Source organism: Eucalyptus grandis, chromosome 9, assembly GCF_016545825.1.
Source record: "Eucalyptus grandis isolate ANBG69807.140 chromosome 9, ASM1654582v1, whole genome shotgun sequence".
NCBI classification, from domain to species: Eukaryota; Viridiplantae; Streptophyta; class Magnoliopsida; order Myrtales; family Myrtaceae; genus Eucalyptus; species Eucalyptus grandis.
In genome coordinates this window covers 13,687,543-13,705,431 of record NC_052620.1, presented here as the reverse complement: position 1 = coordinate 13,705,431, position 17,889 = coordinate 13,687,543, and the positions used below count along the sequence as shown (strand labels likewise).

At 38.0% G+C, this 17,889-nt stretch overlaps 1 protein-coding gene across 1 annotated transcript; it reads left to right on the top strand.

The window, feature by feature from the left end:
* Positions 1 to 10,328: 10,328 nt before the first annotated feature.
* On the top strand, positions 10,329 to 17,652 carry LOC104417872 (protein NUCLEOLAR COMPLEX ASSOCIATED 4). Its single transcript, XM_039301343.1, has 14 exons — positions 10,329 to 10,750; positions 11,226 to 11,318; positions 11,413 to 11,486; positions 11,891 to 11,952; positions 12,035 to 12,083; positions 12,737 to 12,837; positions 12,914 to 12,987; positions 13,133 to 13,234; positions 13,798 to 13,856; positions 13,952 to 14,126; positions 14,638 to 14,811; positions 16,226 to 16,379; positions 16,514 to 16,571; positions 16,652 to 17,652. The coding sequence occupies exons 1-14, from the start codon at positions 10,379 to 10,381 to the stop codon at positions 16,788 to 16,790; spliced, it is 1,686 nt and encodes a 561-aa protein (XP_039157277.1). The 5' UTR covers positions 10,329 to 10,378; the 3' UTR covers positions 16,791 to 17,652.
* Positions 17,653 to 17,889: the final 237 nt, after the last annotated feature.

The following is a 17,889-nucleotide window of genomic DNA, read 5'->3' as shown; positions in this document are numbered from 1 at the left end:
AGTGATAATGCATTTTAGCCTAAGAAAACTTTCCACTTTTATAGGCACAGAGGTTTCTCTTACCATCAATTTCTTCAAGTAGGATGACCGCCCAGTATTCATCACCGACGTCAGTTTGGAGAATTCTCTTCCCTATTGATAGTATTTTCAATGGTGGAAGATTCTACATAATCTCCTTAAGCTCGACTACTTTAGTTTGAGATTTTCCCCAAGGTGGGGGATTCTTCTTTAGCATTGATTGGAGTGGAATCAGCAGCTTTGCAATGTTTGGGACAAAATCCCTGAGATAATAAATTATCCCAAGAAATTGCTGAACTTGCTTTGTCGTGAAGTTTTCTTCATGAAACTTTAATAGTTCCTGAGCAATATGTGGCCCTGGCTAATATGTACCTTTGTTGAAGTGCATTCCAAAAAATTCAATTTCTGTCTAGGCAATATTCATCTTTCTTTGAGAAAGTATAATGCCCCATGCTTTTTCACAATTTTTGCAAACTGCTCAAGAAGTTGGGAGCGCGACTGCTCATCAGGATTGTAGAGTAGGATATCATCGATGTATACTGCTGCACTTGATAAGATTGGTTGGAAAATTCAACACATGGCATTTTGGAAAAGAGATGGTGCTACCTTTAAGCCAAAAGGAAGAACTTTCCACTAGAAGTGTTGGTTTGAAATACAAAATTATGTGTTGGATCTCTCTTTAGGATGGATGCCCAATTGCCAAAATCCGACTTTGAGATCGAATTTGAAGTAGATGTGGGCCTTAGTTAATCCAGTAAATAGGGAATCTTTGGAGGGTAAGGGGAATTTATCATCTTGGAGAAAAAAGTTAAGAGGCTGATAATTGATTACCAGTCTCATTTTCCCTCTATTTTGCTCGACTCGCTTATTGACATAAAAGGCTTCATAAGCCCATTGAGAGTTGAAGATCTCAATAAGGCCTTGTTGCAAGAGTGAGCATTCCCTTTGAGCTAAAACTATGTGTCTAGCTTCATTCCCATATGATTCGCCTTAATTGGATTGATATCTTCATTTTTCTTGAATGGAAGGCAGACAACAAACTCTGGATTTTCCCATAAAGGATAAGTACACTTTTGGGCAAATTCAGAATGAGATTCTGAATAGGATTCCAACAACTTTTGCATGATCAAATCTAACAGGCTCATTTGGATAGAAAAAAGTCTTTGAAAATGACAAATTTAGAGAATTGGTCTTTATACTTAAGACCTTTTCCGGGAATAATTTGAAGCTGAGAAATCTGAGTCATGATGTCTCGACCAATGATTAAATCTTTGTTAGGGAGACTGGATCCGAAGATTTTTGTGGTTATGGAACAATGGGAAAGAATTGAATGGTTACAGGAGTAGTTCTCACATTTGTGGAAAAAATACCTCCTAAGGTAGAGTTGAAATATCGGACATAAGGAGTCCAATATTCTTCATAGCACTTTAGTATTCAAAATTGAACAACTTGCTCCAGTATCCATAAGAGCAATGACAGTGATTGGCTTGGCAAACTTTGAAGTGAAGATTTTCACTGGACAATGGGAACAATGAATTTGGCTTGAAAATATGTCAGGGCTTTGTTCTGAAGATGTGAGAGATATGTGAAAAATATATTCAGAATCTAAATCCGAATCAGTTTCACTAAGAGTTTGGTAACAAGGGATAACACAATGAGTTTGTTCGGATGGTTCTTCATCAGCAGAGAATAAAAATTCGATATCATCATTTTCAAAAGAAATACCAGTTTCATTCTCTATATGATGTATCAAATAATTCTAACATTTTCTTTCTTGGGGACAATTTTTGGCAAAATGTCATTTCTAATTGCAGATGAAGCATCGATTTGATTTCTTGTGGCCTATGCGATCTTTCCTTTTGCGTAAGTATCGTCATTTCTTCTTTCTTCGGAAGTTCTTACGGCCATGTCTGGATTTCTTTATGCAAAACTTCTTGAAGTGCTTTTCAACAAGTACCATCACAATCTCGTTTGGAGCATTTGATTTTTTACTTTTGTCGAGAACAAGCCATTTCAAGTTCTCTGTTATCTGTGATGTAAGTCTAGACCATCTGGCGTTTCAAACACAATTCTTCAAGACACAAATAGATCTCTTATTGAATTTCTCCCAATGGAATATCCTGAACTCTTCTTTGTCTGTTGAGAAAGGATCTCTCAACCATTTGGGATAATTCTTTGGGGATGGAAATCAGGAAAATATGCTTCAGGTTTGGATCGGCTCCAATACCATAAAAAAGCTTAAGCATTTCTCGATAATGCTTATCAAGATATTTTCTCTGAAGGGAGCAGCATTTTCTTTCGAAAAATTCTCTCCTTTTGAGCTCTTGGAGGTCGGAAGGTTTTCCAACAAAGAAGTGATATAAAAGGGTGATAGCATGACCGAAGTCAAGTGAGAGTAGAAAATGAAGTTGGTCTTATTCCATCACGGATTTCCACCAAAGTTTGAGGTTGCTTGTAAATCTTGTGACAAAATTAAAAAGGACATCATACTTGTCATGGTTGGTAATAGCCTGAGTATTCAACCAAGTATGAAATTCTTCGAGTCTCTCCGGCCATTTGTGATAAGGAATATTATCAATGGTAAAAAAAACTATTTTGATGCCGTGGACACATTCTGTGTGGGATTGCTTGTCTGAACAAGCTCTGGCTCAGAAAGGTTGGATTCCATATCCTGATTTGGAGGATCAACCATGAATATTGATGAGGTGACTGGTGCTATAGTAAAGAATCAACAGTTGGGATTGAAAAGGATGAAGAGGAGGAAAGGGATACCAAATCTGATTCAGTATCAAAGATATTAGGAAAAGTTTGTTCTACTGGAAATAGAATCTGATCATTTGGAATAGTAGGATCATGCTGTTGAATGATAGGGTCAGGCTGTTGTTCCTGATTGCCCAAATCCTTTAGGAAAGATTCCGATGAATTGGACAACATCATCTCATCTAGCTTTTCCTTTATAACAATGGAGGATTCTGCAAGTACTTTCTCCTTTCCTTTTTCCTTCCGTATTTGATTCAGTTCTTTAAGGCGATTTCGCATTTCTACCACATATTTCTCGCTCTTTCTGAAAGGATCGTCTGTGATGGCAGCAAAGATAGACGTATGAGGTGGTGGAGGCAAATACTATGTTCGTACAGTTGTCGGAAAAGGAGTGAAAGGATTAAATCCTCCTTCTTCAAGGAGTTGAATCTGCATTTTGAGCTTTTCTATCTCTGATTTAGGGCTCTCGAGATGATGATACCCCAGATATTGTCCTGATTCCAAGGCATGAAGTCTCTTTTGGAAGTCGGAAAGCATCTTCTTGGTGGTTTCATTGTATTTTCAAAGATCTTGTTGCACATTTCCAATCTTGGAATCAATTGCTTTAAATGCATTGTTTTATGTTAAAAGAATCTCCGATTGCTAATTTAGGACAACTTCAGTAGTAGGAGTCCTTCTTTGTCTCTCATGTTCATCCACATCAGTGGAGGCGGGTATTTTAGGAGTATGCCGATATCTACCTTGTGGATCAATGAATTTTTCTGGAGCAGGGAACGAAAGTTTGGAACTTTCTTGGATAAGAAGGGGAAAGTCTGTCTCATGGAACATGACAATAGAAGAAGTGGGTGGTGTTTCTGCTGGAGCCTTAAGTGGGTAGGAATGCTTCTTAGCCTACTTTAGGATTGGTTTATAGAATGGCGAAAGAGCCGGTTTTTTCTGAGGAGGAGATGGAGGAGGTGATGGTGGTGGAGTTGGTGAGACTGGGGGTGGAGTGATGAACTCTGGTGGTAGAGTTGATGCGTAAAAAACCATAAACCGGAATTTATCGCACTCACCAAAAGTATCAACAGAGGGATCTCCGTTTAAGTACCTTTGGTACATAAGATCTTTTAGCTTCTTATGCTTTCGGCGAGGTGGAGGTTTTGCAAATGGGTCTACCTTGTCAAGCAAGTTTGTGCAATAAAAGTATTGGCAAAAAGGATCCCAAAAACAGTGATCATATTGGTCTTTGTAGTAATGGACAGGGTGTCCATCACTGTTGAAATGTCGAACAAGTTTCTTTAGATATGGCTCAAAAATTGACTCTGGAACACATGGTTCAATCATGAAAAGGGTCTGGAAGATAGAAAGACTTTCTTCATTTTCCTTGCCAAATTTGATAGAAACAGTTCCATCATTCTTTCTAACGAACTCGAAGTCTGACGACTGGAAATGCTTGTTATTCTGATGAAACTTTTCATAGTTAGTGATCCAAGTCTCTGGAAGGAGCTTGGCCAACTTTTCCTTCGGGATCTGTCTAGAAACATGAATGCAGGAAGCTTGAACATTTTGCATGGAGATGAATAAAGCATCTTCATTTCTATTGTAGAAATTTAGATCAAGAGCATGGTTCTGTACGCGATAAACTATCTAATAATGCAGTGTTGAAGCAACAGAGTTAAGTTGTGCATGACAACCATTCTGTTCCAAAAATAGTTTCTAGAACAAAATAGATTTTTCTATTTCTATTTCTAGAAGAGTTTCTAAGCAAAAATAATCGTTTGATAACGACACAAAATTTCTACTTTAAAAATAGAAATTTGTTTGATAACGACACAAAATTTCTTCCTTTTGGACAGCGGCGGAATGGCGGATAGCGGTGATGGACGGCGGTGGCCGATGACAGCGGCCGAGATCGGCGGCGATGGCCGGCGACCGGTGGCAACGGCCGGTGGGCGGCTAGCGACTGACAAACGGTGGTCGGCAGCAATGAGATGAATGACCGGTTGACGAACGATGAGAAAAATGTTTATTTCTCATTTTTGTTCCAAAAATAAAGAAGTAGAAAAATTTCTACTTCTGATTTCTATTCCAAACCCATTTCTGGAATAGAAATCTATTCCAGAAATAGAAAAACGGAATAAGTTTATCAAACGGATTTCTATTCTGAAGCAGTGCGGAATAGAAAAATTGTTTCTGGAATAAAAATAGGCATTTGTCATGCACCCCCTTAGCAGTTTAAGGAGCTCCAATGAGCTGGATCTGGACTTTTAGAAATGAAAGTAACTGGGGATCTGAGGGAGCGATATTGAAGTTTGGATACAGAGTCACAAAAGATTGTTCCAGCATTTAAAGTTGTTTGGACTGCACCAATACAAGCATGCTGGTACTCTAGGAATCATGTACCCAACAACGCAATTCTTGCCACAACTAGCAAGCCCTTGTGACCATGAAAGGTAAAAGCAAGACGAACAACTCCATAATGGACATGGGGATATCCTTGTTGAATCCATTATCTGGGAAACTCTGGAGGAATCTAAAGAGTAACAAAGTACTCCTTTTTAGTGGCAAGAATGGGATGTTGGTCGAACTTGGAGGATTGAACGTACTCCTTTACTTCCTTTGGAGTTTGGTGAATGAGTTACCGAATAGAGCATATGGGTGAAAATGATGAAGTGGGTTTAGCAAAAGCAGAATAAGTGTTCATGAAAGGAAGTTGGGTTTCAGAGATTTTTATTTCATCACTAAGAGAGACTTTATAGAGATAGTCTATCTTAGAAGCATTGGAAACACAAAAATCTGAAAGGGTTGAAGAAGACGGAGATGCAGCAAGAGAAACGGGTGTTTCAAGAATTTCTGGTTATGTGGACATGATGTAATGAGGTCTTCTCAGCACTGGATTCACCTATTAAGCGCATGGAACAGATAAGATTACAAACGAAACCATGGCTCTAATACCATGAATGAACCTAAACTTAGAACCAAGGAGGACGGAATCAATTTCCTATAGATATGCCTTCACACAGTGGGTAAATAACTCATGTTCAAGCCCTTTAGGGACAGCCTTTTAGCATAAAACCATAATTCTCCAATTATTTGACTTAGATGCCTAATTGACCTACTACAAACTGATTAGTGGTGACTCTTAATTGAAAAATCATTTATATGTTAAAAACTTGAACTTAAGTCATGAAGTGGTATGGGTTTGGGAGAGCCTGAATTAAATTTAATTTTAGTAATTCATTAGCCAAATCTTAAATGGTTCTCCCGAGGTTAGGTCGCAACAGTGACCACCACTACATGGGGAAAAACCACTACAGGCTACCGTTCACTCCAACACCAACACCATTAATCATCACCAGCCACTAATGTTTCGCATTCACAATCATTAAACAAGTTTATGGAGAGCACGTATTGGAGACAAACCAAGATGGACCTCTTGAAGTATGGACGCTTTGGCTGTAAGCCCATTTCCTCGTTGGACAAATATCACAAGGATGGTAGCAACACTCAAACAGCAAGGGTTTCTCAGTAGTGCTAATCCAGCTAATGTACATCTACAAATTGTTTCGTCGAAATTGCTCCCGCTACAAAATATCTTTCACCAAAAGTACTTTTTCGGCTTTTATTTAAGGAAACCAAGGTTTTGTGCTAACTCTGGTCAAAGGATATATCTCATGAAAGGAGATCGATTTCTTCGATTCAAGCAACATTGTACAATTCCAAACCGAGCCGGAATGTAATTGATGGCAAGATTCAGAAATTACAAATTTGATGACATAACAATATGGAAACAAACTGTGCTAGTATTTAATCAATGACACAGCTTGAGAACATAAGAGCACAGCATCGGAATTTAATTGATGACGCAGCACCAAAATAAAGATACACGCTGAAATCTAAATGACGACACGAATCAAAAAGTTATGGCTAAGGAAATTCAATATACAGTGCTGGAAAGGTTATTAAAAGATAACATTTTGTTTAATTTGTGTGGGGCATCTTGATGGACGACCAACGGTATTTATAATGATTAGTGGTAACTACTTTTCAGTGGTTCTAGCATTTACAATCTCTCGAGTAACTCCTACCAGTTATTTCCATGTTTGTAGATTCCATGGGTACAAAATGCTCCATTAGTTTCATTCCACAATCTTTCTTGAAAGCAATAGCTTCTCCTCTCAAAAGGTGTTTTTGATTTCAACCGTCCCATTAGACAACTTGATATTCAAACCACAACTGTTCCCTCCAAAATTGTGCTACTAGTCCCAATTGAAAGCATCAGATGACTTGGTCTTTAAATAATAATTGTTCCCTCAAAAACTCTATGCCTTTGGTCTCACGTTTGGAAACCGCTTGTTGACATTCCCTTAATGAATATTGCTAGCATTCATATCAGTAACTATTCGTGATTCTCCATTGTATTTTAACAACTAAATCTACGGTGTTCATAGGTAATCAATATATGTCAATCTTCACACTTTTCGCTTGCGCTAGGACTCACATGGTATGCACATGACCTTCTATACCAGTCTCATATGACGCTCACCTGCTTACACTAGACGAGTCATATTTTGGGTGTCAATACAAAATGACCGAAATCGGTAACATGCTCATGCTGGACTGACTTGGGCGTTTCATCAAACACGTTATGAGAGACCTCGTGGGGGTGTTCATGCGTTGAAAACAGACCGGAAGCCGACCTCCAGATTAAGAACCGACGTGTAAATATGCTAATAACCATCAGTTTACACCAAGTTCGGTTTCCTTTTCATTCAAACAAGGCTTGGATTTCAACACATCTATTCATACATGCCGAAGTCGCGCTCCGGTGGCAGCTAATGACCAAGTGTTCCTGAGATAGCTACGGACTACGTCGCCAGCCAGGATACGGATTAGCGATGGAGCGTCAGTTGGGAACGAAATCCGCCAGCGTCTTTCGCCAAAGAGCAGGGGATATCCCATTGGCTAAAGCTTTGGGCTGAGTTGATCTATTTCAAGTTTTTGGGCCGAAAAAGCGAGTCCAAACACGCGTTGAAAGCGTATTGGACTAGGCCGATTAATGGGTAAAATGGACTGAAGCTTTGATTGATCTTTTATTTTGATTTGATGTTTTTTTATATGGGCTCGCTATTTATATTTTTTTGTTCTTCCTATAATTTATTTATTTCTATTAAAATGCATGCTTGATAAAATTTAAGTATCGGCATTAATCAATTATATAAATTGAAAGAGTCTGAACTAAGCATAATTAAGTGCAAAATGAATATTATATATTTATATTGCATACTAGATCAATTTTTGTTTATCAAAATAGTTTAACCTCCTAGTATGATCTAACTTAAGGGTCATCCACCTTAAAATAATCTGCACTCAATTAATAGGATTCAATTAGGTAACCTCAAAATGTATAAGGAATTTGAAAAGTCTTTCCCTCTCTTGTCTCTCTTTATTCATTGTCTTCTTCAACCTTCAGCCATGTGGGAGGGTTTGAGCTAGTCTCGCCCTCCCCTCTCTCTTTTGTTGATTTTGTTTTAGTGTTCTTTTGTTGCTTTTTCTTTTCTCCTCATTTAAATTTGGGAGCTCTTTTCTCCTGGTTTATTTTTCGATTTGAGGTTTGAATTTTTCCAATCTAGTTCTAAATTTAGGTGTTATTCTCTCCTTATCTAAATTTGGGAATTTAATAAATATGCTTTTGGGGATACAATGCCCATTTGCTCTATTTGTGTACAGGTTCTCTACCTCCATCCTCAATAGCATCTCGTTAAATTATAAAAATTTGCTTCTTCACATGTTAAATCTATCTTTGTCTAACCTATTTTGGTTGTCTCCATATGACAATAGTGTAGAGGAAGCCGAACTTAGATACGCACCACCAACTAGCAACGTCATAACTATTGGAGAAAGACTTTCCAACATGTGCTCATCATTGACAAAAACACAAGATCCAATGATCAACAACCAATTTGGTTTGATAGATCCGTTCTTGTGAAACAAATTTGTGCTTAACTTTGTTGGTACTCCATTAATCCCTCTTATTTTCTAGATTTGCTTTTCTTTTTTAGTATCCATACTCTGTTTCAATTTGTTTTATCATGAAGACTATGTATTATTCTTTTGAGTAATAAATACAATTTTTTTGACAAAAAAAAAAAGTCGACCTCTCATTTGCTGATTGGAAATCTTTTGAGACTTCAATCAATTGTGCCTAGCCTAAGGTTAAAAAAAAAAAACCATATTTTCATTAGTCATTTTCTTACCAACAAAATGGGAAACTTGTTGACCAATGTTCGGGTTTCCAATGTCGGAATGAATGTTCATTTTTACTCAAGGAAGTCTGGAGTAAATTTGGCATTTGAATAAAAAAATTCCAATATATATTTGATTGCTTTTTCACGGGTCCACGATTTTCAGGCTTATTAATGCTCCCACATATATGCTTCTAATTTTGTAGGTACGATGTAATTCGAACCAACAAGTCAGCACAAAAGCAACACCAAGTAAGCGTTATACACATCCGTTTGAAACAAAATCTCCACATGTAAACCTGATATAGAATTGCATCCAACATATCTAAAGGGATAATTACAAAAAAAAAAAAAGTCTTAAACATATTAAAATTGTATCAATTTAGTCCTAAACTTTTGATTGCGTCAATTGAGTCCTAAACATTTTAGTTTTGTCAATTGAATCAATCTAACCAATTTTGGCTTGAAATTGCTGACGTGGACATCGACAATCTTATGTGGCACATTCGGCACTAACATTGACATATTTTTATATTTTTGAATTTTTTAATATTTTTTTTTTCTTTTCTTTACTTTTTTTCTTTTTTTGCTTGAACTTAGGACCAACAAGGGTGTCACGGCATTCATCGGCCTAGAGAGGACCGCGATGGCTTTGAGTGAGTCGTTGAGGATTGCCAACCTTAGGCATGTCACATTGGATGGCCCTAGGCCGAGGGCCATCACTGGTTAGGGCAAGGTCGCCACTCAACCCCACCATAGCCAATGTCGCCCTTAGCCTAATCTAGGCAAGAGCTAATGACTCTCACTTGTGGTCGACTAGGGTCATCAGCCACTAACCAATGCCCAACGACCCCAACCGACCTCACCCACCATTGTCAACCATTTCTAATGATGATGGGCTAGTGGCAGCAAGGGCCATGCATGTCCTTGCTAGTTTGCTACATTTGTTTTAAAAAAATTAATTTGATTAATATTAATATTGAAAATTAAACTTAGACCAAAATGATCTTGTTATAGGGTTATCTTTCTTATTTTGTAATGTCAATATTTTATATTAGTCAAATTGAATGAGGCAAATGAAAGAATTAGATTGCATAAATTTAACAAATTTTAAAGCTTAATTGCATAAATTTGATAAATTCAAAGACTTTATTGCACTTTATTTTGATATTCAATTAATTTTTTAATGACAAATTTTAGGATTTTTAGTCAACATATCCCTCTCTGTTTTTTTTTTTTTTTTGGTGGAAAAAGTAGTTCTAAAAATTCACCCATGGCAATCTCGAAATATTCATAAACCCTCCTCCTCTTTGCAACCGCAAAACCCTCTCTCTCTCTCTCTCTACCATCCCGCCTCCCAAACCCCTGCAACAATGGCGTCCTCAACCTCGGCTCTCCCCAAGACCCGGAAGAAGAGAGACAACAAGTACAAGCTGAAGGACCTCAAGGCCCTCGGCCACCAGCTCCTCTCCTCCCGCGCCCACGTCAACAACCTCCCCCTCCTCCTCTCCTTCGTCTCCCCCGCCTCGCCGCCGCCCCACGCCCTCGAGTCCCTCCTCTCCCTCCAGTCCTTCTTCACCCCGCTCGTCCCCGACCTCCCCCCGTCCGCCGCCTCGAGCCTCGGGGCGGGCGCCCAGGCGGACCCCGAGGTGATCTACAGGACGTGGCTCCGGTCGAAGTTCGACGAGTTCGTCCGCTCGCTCATCGAGGTCGCGGTGTCGGCGCAGGCCGAGGAGACTCTCAAAGTGAGTGCTTTTCTCCCGGGCGTTCTTCTTGTGAGAGTTTTTTTTTCCTGTTTGCGTGGAAAGTTTGAGTTTTTGAGTTGGAGTGCCTTTGGTTTTTCCTGTGACTGGTGAATGGAATTGTGATGTTCTGGAATCTGAAGGACCAATGTGGCGGGTTTGAGCTTCAGTGGTTCTTTTAATCTTTAAATTTGAGTGCTTTTGAAACTGCTATTTGTATTTTGATATGCTGCTGGGAAGAAAATGTGGAGTTTGGTGTGATTAGTTTGGTTTGTCATAGCTTCGGCGAGGCCTTCGAAGATTATGATTGGTTTCCTTTTCCAATTGAATTTCTTGTCGTTTCTTTCTTGGGATTCTGCTTTAGCTGTTTTAGATTTATACAGTCGATATTGTCGGTGTTACCTTCCTTGGTTGCGTACCTTTTTTTTTTTTTCTTTTTTTTTTCTCTTCTACATTGTGAGGATTGTGGTTTGTGTAGGAAATTGTGTTGGATGCGATAATGGAGTTCGTGAAGATGGGAAAAGGGGGCAGGTTTCAATCAGCCATTTACCACCAGCTTCTGCATAGCATTGTAAGCTAATCTTTGATCTCTCTATGTTTGTGTTCCGGCAGTCCATCTTTCTGTAACTCGATTCGTAATGGTACTCAACCGCTTCCTTTTCCAGGTCTATTCTTCTACAGAAGTTGAGTTTTTGTTGGAATTGCTTTCATCCAAGTACTTAAAGTACATTGACATTCGGTATGATACACTGATAAGCTGCTCATATCCGTCTTCTTTGCCATGCTTGGAGTTGGAGATAGATTTCTCATTTTGTGCCATTCATTTTGTTGTATCCACCTTTAAGTGAAATCGCAGTTATTTTCTGATTGTTAAGAAAGGCGCCATATTGCCAATGATGGCAAAAGAGAGAATGGCATCCCAGTTGCTCTCTACTTTTCGAAAGAGGCATTGTATTGCCAGTGACACATATATGCTTTAACAGTTTAACTTTCATTCCCTCCTTGGTTAACGGCAACCAAGTAATAAAATTTTTGGTGGAACAGTACCACAAATTTTGCTAAATTGGAAACGTTATTTTTCAGTGTCATTTTTTCATGTAGTCAATTGCATTCTGTTAACTTTTTGTTATGTTCTTGGTGCAGCTACTTTACATACATTACACTAGAAAAGCTTTCCAGGAATTTGGAGACTAAAGATATGAGAGGTACTTGGTACTTGTCCTCTAAATCTGTGGGACCAGTGCTACTTTTGGTCTTTTCTTCATTATTTTATACTCTTCCTATCAGATGACAGAAGTGTTGCTGATGGCGAGGATGGGAGGGATTTGAAAGCTAGGTCAGTATATTACTTCTTGTTGAGAATGAAATTTTCCAATAGTTTCTTTCTTTATTTCCCTTTTGAGCCAGAAGTCTCACGGTATCTTATTGTGGTTGGACTGGTGTCTGTTTAGCTTATAGTGACATTTATCTGATATTCATCTTGATGTTAGAGGTATTAATAGCATTTATGGACCTCTCCATAATGTCATGCTTCATTACAAATTGTCTCCAGTGAAAACATGACCTAATTAGAAAAGAAAAAGGTTTTATGATTTTATTTTTTTTATTTTTTTTGGTGGTTGACATCCTTTTCTTTTTTTCTTACTTAAATGAAGAGCTTCCTATCTTGATATTTTCTTTTTCTCATGGCTTCATGATCTTCTATCTTGTGATTGCTCTTCGGTTTCAAGTTTTAACACATCAGTGATTAACCACAATTGTTTGATTTATATAGAAAGTATAGAGTAAACTGACTGTCGTAGTAGTTGTTCACAGGTGGATATTTCTAGATTAATTACTGGTAAAGGGTTCTTCAGTAATTAACTGAGCATCAAACTGTTGATAACTTTATGACATGCCAGATAAATGCTTAGAATTTAATAACTGAATGATGATTAGTGTCTAGCAGCAATTAGCCTGCCTTTGTAATCAATCTACCACTTGTTGCAGCATCAAGCGCTCAATTAGTACGATCCATTACATCATATCACATGTCCCTTCTCTGAACAGCCTGGATGAAAAGTCTGATTGCGAGATGTGGAGTGGTTCAGGTAATTGCTGCATGTTCGACTGTATGTTCATACTTTCTTGTTGCTATACTCAAAATTTCTCTGGTTCAAAAAACAGGTGATGCTAGTGGAACATCCGAGTCTTTAAAACCAGAAGTTGAAAAGCCTAAAAGTGAAAAGCACGAGTCTTCTGTACGTATTGCTGGTTAATCTACTGCCCTTTAAAATTTTTCTGATATGCCACTTCCACCTTTCCTTTTGAGTATTCAAATTCAGCTGTCTTCTTACTTTCTACTTATAGAAAATGGGCATTTGCCACTATCTATTCTCTCTTCAGGTACTGTCTGCCACCAAAATAGCTAAGAAGATAAAATTGAAGTTCACGAAAGCCTGGATTTCATTTTTGAGGTTGCCACTTCCACTTGATATATATAAAGAGGTATGTCTGGGAACTCCTCTGTAATCATGCCTGGAAAAGTTTCCAGAGCATGACTTTCCGTGGTGTCCCTGGTAGCACTGTTCAATGAATCATGGTGCTTCTTATGATGGTTTGACCATCCAAATGGAGTATAAGATGATGGATTTATCTTTGCATCTTTGTACATCAACGTTGGAACAAGTTTCGTGTGCCTGTTGACTGATGCAACTAATTTGAAAGAGCCTTTGCCATCGATTATTCTTCATTACCAGTTGTCTGCCATGTAAAAATATGGAAAATCTTGTCTCTTTTAAGCTATTATTTACTTTGGCTCCTGAACCTCATATTATGGTCCATGTTTGATAGTAGTTTGGTGTAAGGAATAAATGTTTTAGTATGACCTTGCTTGGATTGGTGGAATTGCTAGCAAAACCATGTCTCCTTCGTCTCTAGTAGTGACATTAGATAATCTATTGCTTGTGTTCATATTATCCTTCTATGGTTTCTTGATGGATGGGAGTGTGTATTGACTGTACGTCCAGAGTTCTATTTAAAACTAGATGACATGCTTTTTGGACACGCAGGTTCTAGTCTCTCTCCCTCAGGCAGTAATTCCTCACCTATCTAATCCCATCATGTTATGGTGAGTTTGCTTCTAGAATATTTTATTTTTGCTTGTCAATTCGACATCTTTCATGCTCGAGATATGCAATTAATTTGTTGACTGAAATTTTGCAGTGATTTCTTAACTAGATCGTACGACATTGGTGGAGTTGTCAGTGTCATGGCTCTCAGCAGTCTCTTCATCCTAATGACGCAACATGGCTTAGAATATCCCAACTTCTATGAAAAGCTTTATGCACTTTTGCAACCCTCCATCTTCATTGCAAAGCACAGGGCAAAATTTTTCGAAGTAATCTTTCACTGATCATGTCTATCATAGTATCTGACTCTATCATTTCTCCAAGCAGTCCTGCATGACATCAATTTTCGTCTGAATATGTGATTTATGTTTATATGGGACCTAGAATACCCTAAATTGTTATAGAGGCATGAAGATAGCAATGATCGAGGGTTATTAATTTGTGTTTGCTTTGAATATGTTGATGCAATATGTGAACCATTACTTTCACCAGCTTCGATAATGGTAAGTTCTTCAGATGACTGATATGCAAGTTCACGTTGGCCTGTGCATTAATATAGGTGGTAGAGCTATCCAATAAAGTGATTTGGACCTTTCCTGAAATGAAGCTGACATTTTCTGGATGCTTTACTGGCTTCATTTATGTTGACTAGCTCATATTGTCGAGAAATATATGAATGTCTAAGAGGATGAACTTGAAATTGGAGACAATCTATCTAGCATTCATGCTTTTCTGAACCTTTGGACTGCTTTCTGACCATACATTAATTGTTTACTGCAGTTGCTTGATTCCTGCTTAAAATCACCCCTCCTTCCAGCATATCTGGCTGCTGCTTTTGCTAAGAAACTTAGTCGACTAGCACTTTCTGTGCCTCCAGCTGGGGCACTGGTTATTGTTGCTCTTATCCACAATCTCTTGCGACGGCATCCTTCAATCAACTGTTTGGTGCACAGGGTATTTACTTGGCTTTGAGCCTGGCTTTAATTATTATTATTATTTTTTAATTCCACTACCTTAAGGCCTGCCTCAATTTACTTTTTCTTTTACTTAATATAAATCTCAAGGCTCATGCACTCTGAATTTTTCAAATACAACTCCTGAAACTTTCACAATACTCAAGTGTCGGCACTTAGATTCGCATATAATATTATTCATGATTTTTCTTTAGCCTTTTTTTTTTTTAAAAATAATTTCTGGAAATTCAAGTAATATTTCATCTGATATGTGCTATTCATATATCTCACCATCTATGTGGTGGATGTGGTCTTACAATTCCCTGGGATGTCTATTCTGGAACTCTTTTTAACTCTCTATAAAACCACAATGTAACCATGTCCCCTCCTAAGTGGGCTGGAATATTTTATAAGATGCATCTAAACTTTTAGGAAAAAGGTTGATATTTGTAATTTGACTGGTCAAAGTAGTAATATAGTAGTATTATTACATTATGTGAAACGCTAATGATTCATATACTGTTTTTGAAATGAAGTAGACCTGTTTTTGGGCAGTGTCCTAACTTGAAAACTATATATTCTATGGATCTCACTTGAAAGAAAATATTCTGATTTTTACGAACTTAAGGATACTCAATGTAATTGAAAGAGAATGTTGCATGCCTCTCAACTTGCTTGCTTTGGCAATTTGTGCTTGTCAATAAAGAAGGGCCATTGCATTTAGCAACGCCTTATATCAACCTGGATTTTTGGTTCTTTGTATAGAGGAAGAAAGTAATGACTTATTGATGATGTTGGTGTCTAGCTAATGGCATATCGTAGGGTGCATTCAGAGTGGTATTTCATGCTATTTGAGCACCTGAAGGATTGGGAAAAAGCTTCCATGTTTGTTAAATATTCCCAAATGTGATTTGTGGCATTTTACTGCATTGGAGGCCAATATGTGTGGGACCCATGTTTTAGTGGCTTGTAGGCTCTCTTTTGAAAAAATGCAGTTATTTTTCACATTACAGGCATCTCCATCATGATGGTTTGATAACTTACATTATGTTCGCCATTGATGGACATATCTCCTCTAAATAATTGACTTCTGAGAATTTTGTACTGTCTTGTGGGAAGGATGGATTGTATGGTTGCAGCTTAAAATTTTTGTCTGAGCTGATTCTTAAAAGCAGATTGACCTTTAATTTTGGTGAAATGGTGTCTCTTTTAGTTTGGGTAACATACCGATGTATAAGAACAGGAGTTGTAGGCTTGGAACTTAATTTTTTTTTCCTGAGCTTCTACCAGGACTCTTTGAAGGAAGCTTTACCTTTAAGTTTAGTGGAATGATGCTTCTGTGGTTGCCTATCCCCACCCCACCCGCCAAAGAAATAGACTCTCTCTCACACACACATATTTGTTGAGATATGCAGGAAGATGGTGAGTCTGAGGCCAAGGATCATCTGAAATTGGAAGAGCAGACTGCTGGCAATGGAAATGACTCAACTGGCATGCTTTTGTCTAAAAAACGCAGTTTTGATCATTTCCGGGATACTGAAGTTAATCCTGTAAAGACTCATGCAATGAGTAAGCATGCTAAATTTTTCTACATCTTATGCTTAATTTAACTTATTTAATTGAAGAAAAATTGGCATTTACATGGCAGAATAACATTCTTTGTTTTGTAACTTGCTGATGAGTGATGACATTTCGCATTGCAGGAAGTTCACTTTGGGAAATTGATACGTTACGACACCATTACTGTCCTCCAGTATCAAGGTATGGGAGCCACGTCCTCTTATAATTTAGTGCACTCTACCTCCTGCTTTTAACTTTACTCCTTTTCCTGTGAATATTAGGTTCGTCTTATCATTGGAGAATGATTTGACAGTCCGGGCTAAGACAACAGAAGTCGCCATTAAAGATTTTAGTTCTGGTTCATATGGAACTATATTTGCAGAGGAGGTAAAGTTACTTTCAAGTCTCCAAATTCCATAATTCATCTATCTGTGGTGATGTTGCTTAAGATATAATTCATACTACTATCCGCCTCCATTATTTTGCTTCACTTTTGTACTTCTTGTCTCGGTCTGTTTTGTCTTCTCTATTTCTTTGGCGAACAGCTAGATTGGAATCTGTTCTGGGGGCAGGCTTTTTTGCTTTTTATGTTTGTTCTTTGCAACTCATGGCTGATTTACATGTCCTGCATACGTTGAGGAAGGAGCTTGTGTGTCAAGTACATTGGGTCTTTTGCTTTTCAATGATTTTCAAATTTGCCTTTCGCATTCCACTAATGTAGTCTGTTTTATTCAGGAAATATGCTGTTGATGTATCAATCAAAATCATATGTTATATTTTCTGTCGCTTTAATTGTATTATGTGATATCAGCTCTCTCCATAACCATTTCTTGTACCCCTCCGCAGATGAGACGAAGGGTAAAACAGGTGCCCCTTGCATTTTATAAAGCAACGCCCTCGTCTTTGTTCTCAGAATCTGATTTTCCTGGTTGGACTTTCCATTATGAAAATGGGGAGAAAATGGATTCCAACGATGATGATATAACTACAAATATGACTGAAGATCACGCTGACAAATCTCTGAAACGTCAGCGAGTGAATGGAATAACCTGATGACTAAAAGCTCTCATCTGCCTTCGCTGTGATCTCATGCAGGCATACCTGGTCATCACTGCCAAAGATTTTTTGACCTAAGTTGCAGTTTAGTACCTTATAGCAATTTTACAGAAATATTTTATCCAAATCTTGTTGTAAATTAACTTCGAAAAGACGTGAGCACATTAAAAAATTGTTCGTGCAATTCTTCTGCTCAATAATTTATCTTGATTGAAATTTTGAAATATGTTCGTGCACTCTGTAGATTCTCCTGCCACTTGTTACTTGAGATCATTATCCTGCTATGAAGGATACGATCTTTGCATGCATCTGGACGAGATGCCAAGATGTGCATTGTGAAAGCTGCAAGTAAGTCTTGTTTTACTTAGTTTGGAGTATTTCGGGATCCTGGTACTTGAAACAGAGTATGATAACTCAGCCCAGCAAATGGAACCTGCAAGTTAACAGTTATACGTGCCGCAAG

What these genes read in the sequence shown, in the direction of transcription:
- LOC104417872 (XM_039301343.1), top strand. Translation starts at nt 10,379, where the DNA reads ATGGCGTCCTCAACCTCGGCTCTCCCCAAGACCCGGAAGAAGAGAGAC. An exon ending in GGAGACTAAAGATATGAGAG is followed by an intron (nt 11,953 to 12,034) that starts GTACTTGGTACT and finishes TCTTCCTATCAG; the next exon opens with ATGACAGAAGTGTTGCTGAT. An exon ending in TCTAATCCCATCATGTTATG is followed by an intron (nt 13,857 to 13,951) that starts GTGAGTTTGCTT and finishes GAAATTTTGCAG; the next exon opens with TGATTTCTTAACTAGATCGT.